This window comes from Heloderma suspectum, chromosome 1 (genome assembly GCF_057233095.1).
Source record: "Heloderma suspectum isolate Gila_16-S chromosome 1, 16-S_ref, whole genome shotgun sequence".
NCBI lineage: Eukaryota > Metazoa > Chordata > Lepidosauria > Squamata > Helodermatidae > Heloderma > Heloderma suspectum.
In genome coordinates this window covers 173,784,866-173,797,656 of record NC_139458.1, presented here as the reverse complement: position 1 = coordinate 173,797,656, position 12,791 = coordinate 173,784,866, and the positions used below count along the sequence as shown (strand labels likewise).

General features: G+C 43.4%; 1 protein-coding gene and 1 long non-coding RNA gene across 2 annotated transcripts in view; one reads left to right on the top strand and one right to left on the bottom strand.

Moving 5' to 3' along the window:
- Positions 1–12,791, top strand: part of LOC146358413 (uncharacterized) — a 49,247-nt gene that overhangs the window by 17,453 nt on the left and 19,003 nt on the right. The window lies entirely within an intron of this gene.
- The window catches only part of TNFAIP6 (TNF alpha induced protein 6), a 33,477-nt gene that overhangs the window by 13,852 nt on the left and 6,834 nt on the right, over positions 1–12,791 (bottom strand). Inside the window, exon 2 of the mRNA XM_084810673.1 lies at positions 254–391. Within this exon, the coding sequence (XP_084666799.1) occupies positions 254–391 (138 nt within the window). The remainder of the gene's footprint in view (positions 1–253; positions 392–12,791) is intronic.

Here is a 12,791-nt window from a genome sequence, read left to right as displayed (position 1 = left end):
ATAGGGTTATTTGCGTGTGTGTGTGTGTGTGTGTTTTAAACTAAAAAGAAAACAGGAAAAGAACTCAATTGCTGAGTGACCCACAATGCACAGAGTTTGAGGTATGAAACTTAAAAGGCACAATCCACTAAGAAGTTTCCTTGTTCAAGCCCCATTCCCTTGTGCACTTCTTCATTTCGCGGAACTTCATGGCATGCAGGAGATTTTCTGCAGGATTGTGCCCCCAGTGATTCCATGTATTTTATGCTCATACCTATTTTTCTTGCAGCCTCCAGCTGCTTGTATGTGGCTAGGTGTCCTCCTTCGTATTCACACACTGCTTTTGCCTCTGCATAGGTAAGCTGGTATCTTCCAGCCCTTCCTTCTCTGTGATATACTCCTGCTGCTCGCTCTGTGAATCCAAAGCAACAGTTGCAGTGAGACTTTTTCCTTAACAGAACAAAGTTTCCAGAACTGCAGCTGACTTCCCACTCTTCATGGACGCCAAGAACTTGTAAGGAATAGCATCCCTTTGATTCTTAGCCAAGTGTAAACATGAGCAATCTATCAGTTAATTGTTTTATATTTTTTTCACAGTTAAACAATGTATCTCTTTAAGGTACTTTATGTTGCTGCTGAATGATTCCCAGGATTCTGAGGCTGTTTCTACTCGAGGCATTTATTGTGCACTCGTGATTGGTCACTCACGGAAGTTCGCAGGTCCTATACATGACGTCACCCTCCTCCAGAGAACCCCCCACTCTTTGGAGACTTTATCGTGTTTTTTTTACCATGATGATGAAATTCTGGCATTTACCCTCCTCCCTCTGTGATCTGCAGTAAATCTATTATGTACTGAGGAAACGGCGCTTTATCATAGCAATATCACAGTGCCATCTAGTGGCTTTATAGTGAAACATATAGAACTTGCCGGGAAAGAAATAAAGGGGAAAAAACCATGTGGGAAGGCGCCAATTATAATCCCACAAGGAATTCAGAGGCAGAAGCCCCGGTAAAGTTGCGGGATTTTAGCTTCATGTACAGAAGCCCTGAATCTGAAGGCTTTGTAGCATTCCCAGGCTGGTGAACAGTAAGATTTCTGAATGATCCAAAGTACACCTTTAAGGAGTGGTCCCTCAAAGTGAGTGAGGCATTCTGGGTGAAGTGACCCTGGAGACTGCATGTGCCATGGCAGCACAGGCTATCTTCAGGACCGCTTTACCCAGAATGCCTCACTTGCTTTGAGGAAGGACCTCTCAAAGCAAAGCATTTGGGCTGGGGCAAGCTCTCTGGGGAGCAGTGCTGGGTGCTTTTCTGTGTGGCTTCCCCGAGAGGCAAGGAGGGGAAGCTGGAACCTTCAGGTGGTCACTTGGCACCTCTAGAATTTGCCTCCCCAGGTGACTGCCCAGTTCCCCTTTCCCTTGAGATGTCCCTGCTTCCAGATGTATGGAACTACCAGTTAGGGATGTTGTAATCCAGCACATCTGGAGGGCACAGGTTGCAGAAGGCTGCCCAAGGCATTTATGTTATCTTGGTGAAATGCTTTACTGCAAAGTTCTTGAATCTGGTGGGTCTTCCTCATTCCACCTGGCTTGGTTGTCATCCTTTTCTGTCTTCCCAACCATCCATGCTGAAGTACCCAGATAATTTCTTCCTCCCATGCCTTTACCGAGTTTTGGCCCTGTTGGCTCCAATGGGTTGCTGCTGCCCACATTTCATGCCCAGCCAGGCTCCGCATTTTACATCCAAATGCAAGCCCACTTGACCCGTTGGCTGGTTCAAATTCAATGTCAAAACCATGGTTTGGTATTATAACAATGAAGCTTCAAGGAGCCCCAGGCTCATATGATCCTTTCTCTGTCTCCCTCCATCCCTGCACAGAGCAATTCCCCTTTTCTGGTTTGAGGCATACCATTGTTTGCCATGCTGTTCTAACCAGCAAACTATGGTTTGTACTTACCCTGTAAACCAGGATTAGAAACCAGGAACTAATCCTGGTTTCAAATCCTTGTTTGCAGAGTAAGTTTGTCAATTTGGATGAAATGGAAAGCTATGTTTGCCTCAGTCCAGAAAAGGAAGGAGGAGTGTGCAAGCCCAAGGCAGCTTGAAAGCTTGGTTCTGTAGCACCAAACCATGGTTTACTGTTATATTTGATTCAGTCCTTTGCATACTAATTTTCTCTGCCCTACAATCCTTTGCATGATATGAAGATTTTCTGAATGCAGAAGTGAACAAATAGGCCACATATTAGCCTATACAGCATGGGAAATGAAATCATCAGTCTCGTCTATATTCTACTTCTATGTCTTTGCCATTTAAGGCAACGTGGAATCAACCTGGAAGGTACGAAGCTACAGGTAATAATACCTAGCAAATAATTGCAAAAAGATAACTAGCAAATGATCACAAAAACAAACAAACAAACCAAAGTAATATGAATGCGTGGGGTGATCTTTTGACAGAAAATCAATACAGCTTCCTTTATCTGAATGGTAGCTTTCCCCAATTTGGGGAACATAGTTTGGACTTTATCTCCCAGCATTCCTGACTACTGGCCATACTGGCTGGGACTGATGGGAGTTGAAGTCCAAAACATCTGGAGGGCACCTGGTTTCCTCACCCATAACATTGGGATGATTAAATATTTGAATAACATTCCAATTTTATGCATGTTGACTTAGAAAATTAAATGGGAATTATTCCCAACAAATTATGCATAGGAGTAAGTGGGATTTGGGGGTATTTAGGGTCTGTGATGCATAATAATGAGAACATGGCAACTTAAAACCAGCCTTTTTGATTCTATGAAGGTCTTTAATATTCAGTTTCGTCACTATTGAGTAATTTTAACAACACTGAAATACCCTATGGACGCAGCCTGCATAATATTAGTACAGGACTAGTCTCCTGCCTAGACCCCCACAAGGATTGGATGGCATAGCATTGAAAACTTCTTTTTTTGGCAGAAGGTGAAGCTGTCATGTTTCCCCATATTCTCATGTTCTTCCAACTTCGCTAAGATTTCTTCAACAAATGTTCCTGGTACAGAGAAAGTTAATGAATCTATGAGATTGGTGTGTTCCAGGAAGCAGGGAGATGTGATTTTTCCTGGCAATGGGAAACACAAAGTTAATGTATTAAATTAAAACATGAACATACATATTCTAATTAATGGTTAGACAGAAACTTGCTGCTGCAGAATGACTGAAGCTAAGCAGGTATAGACCAACTCAGAATCCTGGATAGGAGGCCCCTGGGAATGACATGGAAAGAGTGGCATAGTAATTTTAAATATAAAATAAAATCTTAAACAGTTTCAATATGATAGTATACTATGCTGTTTTTAATACACTCACAGATTTTAAATTCTAAAGGTCACTTATTTTTGGTATTTAAGGAAAATACATAAAGGTAAACTGGTTTCAATTATACCAGCTACTCCATTTTAATACCAACCCTATAATTCGGAAACAGGCCACAAAACCATTAACAGCATTTCAACCAGTCCATACTCCAGGAAATAAAGCCAGACTGCACACTTGAGGGAATGATATTAAAGGCAAAACTAAAGTACTTTGGCCACATAATGAGAAGACAGGATACCCTGGAGAAGATGCTGATGCTAGGGAAAGTGGAAGGCAAAAGGAAGAGGGGCCAACCAAGGGCAAGATGGATGGATGATATTCTGGACTTGACCTTGGGGGAGCTGGGGGTGGCGACGGCCGACAGGAAGCTCTGGCGTGGGCTGGTCCATGAAGTCACGAAGAGTCAGAAGCAACTGACCGAATAAACAACAACAAAAAAGGCCTTACATCCAACATAATAAGATATTAATTATGGAAACAATGGGAACAACCATAGGGCTGGAAGAAATATGGGAATGAGATATACAAGAAAAGATAGAGGAAAAGAAATGGAATGAAATATGGGTTAAAAATCCATATCGCTCAGTGTCAGCAAAGATAAGGGAAAACTCCTTGAAGGTAGTAATGAGGTGGTATTTAACCCTGGTAACTTTAAGCCATATATACAAAACAACATCACCGAACTGCTGGTGTGTAATGCATTAGGTACGTACCATCATATGTGGTGGGAATGTGGACAAATATATAGCTTTTTGAGGGAGGTTTTCAAAAATGCAGTAATATGCAGGAGGGGAGGTTCACATGGATCCTAAACTGGCACTACTATCTATCTTCAGTGGCCATAATTAGCATTTACCAGAAAAAGAAATGCTGACTTTTATTAAGGTAACATCTCATCAACTAATAGCAAAGAATTGGAAAGAATCTACAGATCTATCAATAATGTGGTATAATATTATAATAATAATGTGGTATCTTTGGAATATTGTGTTGGCTGAAAAACTAAACAGATAAGGACACAATGTCAACAAAAAGAATCTAACACCTTGCAATACAATCCGGTCTAAACTATTGATTTGATTAACGAACAAGGGTCCCAGAGAAGACATTCAGGAAGCTCTTCTGGGCTGCAGAAGCTTTGCAAAGCTCTGCAAAGCAAGAACAAATGGGACTCCAAAAGTCCCATTTGTTCTTGTTTGGTACAGCCTGGGACTCTTTGCAAACAGCTTCTGTAGCTCCAGACTACTTCCTGAATGCCTATTGGAGAGAGCGAGGTCATGTGGTCTCATGGAAGTTCAAGAACTGCTGTCAGGCTGGAGAAGCCTGTCTGTAAAGAGCCTCGTGTTGGGGGCATTTTTCAAATAATAATAATTAAAAAAAATAGAAGATCCTTCAGCCACTTCCCAGACTTAAAAGGCTATGTGGAAACCCTGTCCTCCTCCTCAAGAAGAAAATTATCTGAAATTCTCCCCCACCCAGGAAAAGAGGCAGAAAAAACAATGCCTCTTTTGCAGGGGGGGGAAAATATCCCCCAAATAGGGGGTAGGATTTGGCACAGCAATAAATGATGATGATGATGATGATGATGCAGTGAAACTTAGGAAGTCCCCACTCTATCCTCAGCAGCAAGTGCTGAGAAGTATGGTGAAACTGGCAAGCATTGTCAGTTTCTCAAGGTTCTCAGTGTCAGGATTCCTTTAGCCCCCACTTTATTTCAAGGCTGAAAACAAACACAGATGAAAGGCTTCAGTCTACAGCTTTTAATCCATTACTTCACAGGGTTATACAGATGCAAATTCTCAGTGACTCTCAGTCTACAAAGGAATGCCTTCAGGGGAATTCAAAAGGAAGTTACGAGAGTTGCCTGCCGTTTGAAGAGGAAGGCAGTCTCGCTAGCCTAACTGAAGCGAGGGGGTCCCTCTCTCTTGTGGGGCTTCTGAGCACAGCTTTTCATGCAAGGCCAATCAGGTAGACTGTCTAAGTTCTGCCCCTGCCTTCTCTCTCTTTGCTTTGTGCCTGCGCCTGGTGTCTGTTAGATCAGACTCCCCAAACCCCACCTCCTTCTGTTCACTGACAGGGATGTGTGAAGAGGGACCCTCATCCTCAGCCAGCTGGGCATTTGTAACCTGAGAAGACGGCCCAGTCATGTCTGGACTAGCCTGGGAAAACACCGCCCCCATGTCTGGCGGTTCTCCTTCAGAATCTGAACTGCTATTCCACTCCTTGCGCTCAGTCCTCCAGAGATGGGGAAGCACCTTCAGTGATGCTAATAATAATAATAGCAACAACAACAACAATAATAATAATAATAATAGCAATAATAATAATAATAATAATAATAATAATAATGGGTCCTGATGTGCACACATGGCTTTTGGAAGAAATAAGTTCCCCTTCGCCAGGCCAGTAACAGCAGCAATGGTGTCAGCCGGAGATGATGTAGGTGCTGCTGAATCTAGAAAAGGCTACTTTCCCTTTGGCATGGGGATTAGATATTGTGAAATTGCATGAAGATGTAAATCATGTACAATCACAACTGAGCAGGGCTAATGCTTTTATAAAGTTAGCTTTTTTCACTGCCCCCAGAAGCATCATAATGTGAATATATGTCATTACAAAAATGCAGAGTATGAGCCAGACTAAGTTAAATGTAATTAAAGCCAATTCATTTCAGTGGGAGAGTTAAAAACCTGCTTTCATCTCTTCCACTGAAATAAATGAGACTGAAAAATCCTAAACACCTGCTAGATTGTGCTCACAGTTCTAAAATGATAGCTGGGCAGGGCTTAAGTTGTGTTCAGTTTCATTAGGGCTCAGCCCCACATCTGTTTCTGAGGCCAGGACTCATCCAGGAATATGGAACACCCAAACTATGTATTGCTTTGAATTCGTAGCTAGCAGCCACATCTTTCTTTCTCTAAAGTAAGTGCAGGAGGCCCAGTCCAGATCAGCACCCTAGCATGGAGAACAGGGATTTTTAATTTTTTGCCCCCAAATGTGGTCTTGATCCAGATTGGGAACCCCAGACCTGTAATTTTCATTGCCAAAATGGGATCCATTAAAAGTAAGAACAGGTTAAAATGTCCCTGAGCAGATGCAAAGTGCATTCCTTCATCACTGAATAACTTCAGAAAAACCTAATCCTTCATGGAAAAGGTAGAAAGGCTTCCTGACCAAAGGCAAGTGTTTCCAAACAGACTTGAGCCCCATCATCCTCATCATCCCTTCTTCAGATTTTTCTTCTTCTAGAAGTCAAGCACTATAAGCAGGGAATCTGATCTGAATTATGAATTTCAGGCTGCAGAAAGATTGCCTTGCTGTGGTTGGATAGTCCTTGGGAAAGATGTGCACTATAGCACTGGAGAGGAATGCACAGACTTCAAAGAGCTATTTAAAATAAAAGAAGAAGGGAATAACAGTTCCCTAATTGGGGCAGCATTGTGAATACTGCCCTGCTGATATTCACTGGGGGAATGGACCAAGCAAAGCTTAGCACTTTTAATTCCCCTTGGCTTCAGTGAGAGAAAGTTTAGCAATTTAGAATAATCAGACTTAAATGTGATTATTAGTCTTGTTGTTACACCTGTCATCATCACCAGGATTTATTAACAGGATATTACAGTTCAAAGGTCAACAGGAGAATGTAGGGTTCACGATATTAGTGCCCCCCTCCAAATCCACAATATAAGCTACATCTTGTAGTGGACAAGATGTTAGTGATAGTCTGCTTTGGGATGTTATTTGCAGTTGCTACAGAAACTGCAACAGTCTTTGTTTTTTGAACTGCACCTGTGGGTGGTCTAGCTCTACTGAGAGTAATCAGGAACATCCATCTCATTTGCTTCCTTGTAATAATGGTGCCTACAGGCTTTCTGTACTGCTACCTCTACTTTCATCTTTGATTTAAAAAATGCATTTTATACATAGTGGGTCAATTCACATGATCACCGCAGCCCACCGTGGCTTATTTAAGCCACGGTGGGTTGCAGGGGCATGCTGGTGTCCGTTTTGAATATTCAACCCCCAGAGGGGATTGCCATGGTTTGTTGTGTTGTCCAAACCTGTATTGTCCAAATGGCAGGGGTTCTTCAAGGATTAAATAACCCTACAACAGACCATGGGTTATTTAATCCTCAAACAATCCCTGCTGCCTAGGTTCAGACAACCTAGACAACAACTTTCAAAGAATCATGATAAGGATTTCTAGTTTATGATTCAATTATAATTTGTATGTGAAAAGTGCTTTTTCTCCGAATAACCACCATGGTCTAGCAGTGGGTGGGCTGGATGGCAAGCTACTGAAAATTAGTCTGTTTATGAAAGTTGCAAGACTGAGGCCTATTCTTCCTCTTTCCAGAATGTTTTTGCCCACCAAAGACAATATGGTTACTTGTATTGTAGGAAGCAGAGCCAAGAATAACTCTGGGATATACTGTATCTCAGCATGACTTCAAAAATATGATACTCCCTGGGGAAGAAGTAGGGTAATATTCTCCTGTTCTTTGCACACTATGGAAATAAGGCACACCCCCCCCCCGAAGAATGCCTACAGTACCACATATACGCATAATTACCGGATTACTGCACACTGCACTTTGCTGATGGCAAAATGGCATGACTACTTGCTCTCCTCAGACTTTGCACCTGCTACCATTTCCTCTCCTGCTGTAAAAACTAGGTCCCCGATCTCCTGATATTTGGGGGCTCTTCATATATAATGTTGTTATAGTCTCTTCATTATCTTTGCCCTTCTGAGAGAGGAGAAATGGAGATGGGGTGCTTCCAGGTGGAGGGCTCCTATCAACTAACAATCAAAAGGCATTATATGTCTATTCTGTTTTTTCTTCCTTAGCAGATTTCTGATAACTAAAATCATGGAAGAAGTAGTGAGAAAACACAGGAGGGTTGCAGATTAGAGATGATGATGTCTGGACCCCACTGTAAAATTCTGTGAAAGAGGCAGTGCAATTGCACAATAAAAGCCTTGTCTGGTAGCACCCTTGGAGCATTTATTTCCCTTCTTAGCACTGCTTCTTTTAATTCTATTTGCCATTCACATTCTTGAACACAGGAACCACATCCAAATGCTTTGGAAACTGCCAAGGGCTCATGAGGCAATCGCCCTTCCTGAGCCTCATTTACTGAGCCTCCTTATCAATATATATGCCCCCATCTCTATAAGTACCCAGAGCCATATACATCTTGTAGATTAAGGGTGCAGAACCTCTTTTAGCCAGAGGCCCAAGTTCCATTTTGGAGATGCTCCCAGGGGCTGCATTCCAGTGGTGGGTGGAGCCTAAGGCAAAAGGGGTAGAGCCAAAGGCAAAGGATCAGGGCCTGCAATACAAAACATATCAGCGTATTGTAGCTTAAAGCTCTTCCTGTCAGTAACTAAGCTGTAGTGGGAGAGGCATTTCAGCCATTTAGAATGGGGAAGAAAATGCACAGAAGCCAGGAGACCACCAAATAATTGCTCATTGGGGGAAAGGGTGTAGGCCCAGGGGAAAGAGGCATGGCCATTGAGGAACCCCAGAAGGCCAAACTGGGACCATAGGAGAGGCAGATTTGGCTCCTGGGCCTGATTGTGCCATGGAGATGAATTACATGCGTTTGTATCTGAGGAACAGGAGTTTTAACACTGGTGCCAAGGAGCAGGAAATTCCCAGCTGGATGTCGTAACAATAGCTATAAAAAAATAATCTCTCCCTCAAATGGCAGGGATAATTCTGAGGAAATCATTCTCTGTGGGAGTCTTGAAAGAAATGCTTTTTGAATATTCCATGCGAATTCAAAGTCCCTCTCTGTGCTTAGCAGTATTTATGCTTGCAGGAGAGAAGGCTATAAAGAGGAATTAATACTTGGACAGGGAGCTTTTCAGACACAGTTGAACCTCAAACCGTATCGTATCAAGGACATCGGGGAATACAGACTTCAGAAATACATGTTGGCTAATCAAGCACACACCCTCTTGTAGCTTCAGTCAGATTTCCATAGAAGGTCTTATCGCAGCTCCCGTAAGGGATTAAAGCAGGGGTGCAGAACTTCAGGCCCAGGGACCAAATTTGGCCTGCCAGGGTTCCTCAGATGGCCACACCCCCTTCCCCAAGCTCCACCCTCTTTCCCCCAACCACCATCCCTTTGGTAGTTTCCCAGCTTTTGTGTAGTTTTTTCCCCCATTCTAAGAGGTTGAAATGCCTCTCCTACAGATTAGTTAATGGGAGTAAGAGCTTGAAGCTACAATATGCTGGTATTTTGGGTATTTTGACCTGCTGCTTTTGCCCTTGGCACCACGTGCCACTGGAATGTAGCCCCTGAGTGCTTCTCTGAAATGGAATTTGGCCCTCAGGCTGAAAGAGGTTCAACATGCCCTGGATAAAAGAAAGCCTGAGAAGGACTTTTCATCAGTAAGCCTAGGTCAGCGTGTGCATGTGACATGCATTTGTGTCAGAATGGCAGGCCAAAGAATGGGAGCCTCTTCTGAGAAAGAATTATGTTTAGAGTAAACACAGAAAAAATAAATGCAGGACTGTTGCACCCACTTATGCTGTCCAGTAGTAGAAATGTTTATCTACCAAACAAATCGGGGAATTACCTGTAAACAACGGGCTACCTACACATCACCTGCAAACTGTGTAACAGAGCACCAGTTTTAAAATGAAAAGCAGCTGGTGGGATTGTGATTTGAAGTGGGGGAGAAAGGTTTAATCAGTTATTTTCATAGAATCAAAGAATAGCAGGGTTGAGAGGGGCCTACAAGGCCATCGAGTCCAGCCCCCCGCTCAATGCAGGAATCCAAGTCAGAGCATCCCTGACACGTGGCTGTCCAGCCTCATCTTGAATGCCTGTTCTTCACTACAAGTGAACCCTTCTCTTTTCTTTTTTAAAAGATGTTTAGCCCCTAAGCTAGGCTTGTTTGCCAGGAGACAGAGGAACTGCACCAAAGGCAGAAAACAGTTTTGTGTGGAGCAGGCAAGGGAATTTCTGTTCAGACTCCTGGTGTTTATACCAGGCCTGGTTAGTCTAGACGTCACTGGCATCCTGTTTTCCTCTGGTCCTAATTCAAGGCGTCTGTCTGTTTTAATCATTTAAAAACAAACAAACATTGAATTTGAACAAATAATTATAATCATAAAAATAACATACACAAGCAACCACACACCAGGGAGGGCCACACCTCATCATTGGCTATGCTGGCTAGGGCTGGTGGGAGTTGCAGTCCAACAACAGACAGAAGGCCACAAGTTGCCCACCTCTGCTCTATATGGTATTTGCTTTTATATTGAAAGCCTTACTTGACCTGGGACTGATGTACTCTCTCTGTATCAGACCAGGCCTCAGGCTATGATGCTGTGGGGGTGGCTGAGGCAGGCTAGACTCTTCATGGCTAGAGTCCTCAGAGTCAGAGGATGGAAATGCAACCTCCTCTGGATGCAGCGGCAGCTGGGAGGGGGACAGTTTCCATGGGTCTTCCTGGAGAACTGGGTCCCAGGGAAGTGGAAGTATAGTGATACCTTTCTGTAACAAATTATCTCAATGAACTGTGCACTCATTCTTCTGAGGATGAGGGGTCAGGGTCCATGACACAGCTAAGGCCCACACTGCAGCAGGGGCCTCATTGCCATCCCCCAAAGCCCCAGGACCTACTACTTCTCCTCCTTGTTATCGCTGCCTGTTCATCTGCTCTGAGTGAGAGAACAGCAACAAAGGTAAGCAATAGGAGCTTCAGCCTTCACTTGTCTTGCCCTTTCTGGATGCTGGTGTGAACTGGTCCCAGGAGAACAGGGCAAGTAATTGGGCAGTGGAAACAGCACTGAGGGGAAGGTGGGTGGGTGGACTGAAAACATCTTGCCCAGCGGCCCAGCAAAAGTTGGACCTGATATTGTCCCCTCTCTCCAGCCATGAAGTTTGCTGGGTGACCTTGGGCCTGTCACCGTCGCTCAGGCTAATCTATTTTATGGGGTTGTCATAAGGATAAAATAGGGGTCTATGGAGAGAACCATGAACGCCATCTTGAGCTTCATGGAGTAAATGTCATATATAAGTGTAATAAATAATAATACAGCCTGATAATACTTTCCTATCCAGTTGCGAAAATGATCTCAGGTAAAATAACATACACAAGGTATTATTCAGGTGAACTACTGAACACAGTAGTTAGAAGAGGGATAGAAAGGGAACGAAAAATACTCCGTGTGAATGACTGGCTACAAAGGTGGTGCCGACGAGAGAGATTTGGATTCTGGGACCACGGGCTATACTTCCTGGAAGATGGGCTGTTGGCAAGGGATGGGTTGCAGCTCACAAAGGATGGGAAGAATGTGTTTGGCCACAGCATGAAGAACTTAATCAGGAGGGCTTTAAACTGAATCCTATGGGGAAGGGAGATGTAAAGTTGGGGGTAACAATGGACGTAGGCGCATGCACTGCAACGCAGAGAGCAGCTCTGATAGCGCCCAATAATAGTCTTCAGATACATGTAGGAAGAAAGCCAGACTATGAAGCACGTGGTCTTCGATGTCTATATACTAATGCCCAGAGTATGGGAAACAAACAGAACAAACTTGAACTCTTAATACAGGAGGGAAATTATGACTTGATAGGTATAACTGAGACTTGGTGAGATGACTCTCATGACTGGAATACAGCAATTGAAGGATATAACTTGTTCAAAAAGAACAGGAGGAACAGAAAGGGAGGTGGGGTTGCACTGTATGTGAAAAATACATATCTCTGCACAGAAATACAGGAGGATGAGCTTGGTAGCCCCATCGAGAGCATCTGGATCAAAATAAATGGAGCAAAGAATAAAAGGAACCTGGTGGTCGGAGTCTACTACCGGCCACCCAACCAAGGAGAAGATGAGGATGAAACTTTTGAAAAGCAAATAGCCAATGTTTTAAGGAAGCATGATGTAGTAGTAATGGGGGACTTCAATTTCCCCGATATTTGTTGGGAGACAAATTCTGCAAAACATGGCCCCTCCAGGAAATTCCTGACTTGTGTGGCGGATAACTTCCTCCTACAGAAAGTAGAGGAAGGAACTAGAGGATCGGCTATCCTTGACTTGATCCTAAACAACAGAGATGACTTAGTGGATAAAGTAGCAGTTACAGGAACTCTGGGGGAAAGCGACCATGTTGCACTTGAGTTCTTGGTTCTAAGGGAAGCAAGAGCCAAGTGCAGTCAAATGCGTACCCTGGATTTTAGGAAAGCTGATTTTAATAAACTCAGAACAATGATCAGTAAGATCCCATGGCAAGCGATGCTAACGAGAAAAGGAGTCCAAGATGGGTGGGAGCTTTTAAAAAAGGAAATTCTCAAGGCACAATCACAAACAATTCCAACAAAAAGAAAAGGTGGAAGACAACAGAAGAAGCTTCACAGAAAGCTTAGGGATGACCTGAAAACAAAAAAGGACACATATAGGAAGTGGAAAGAAGGCCAAGT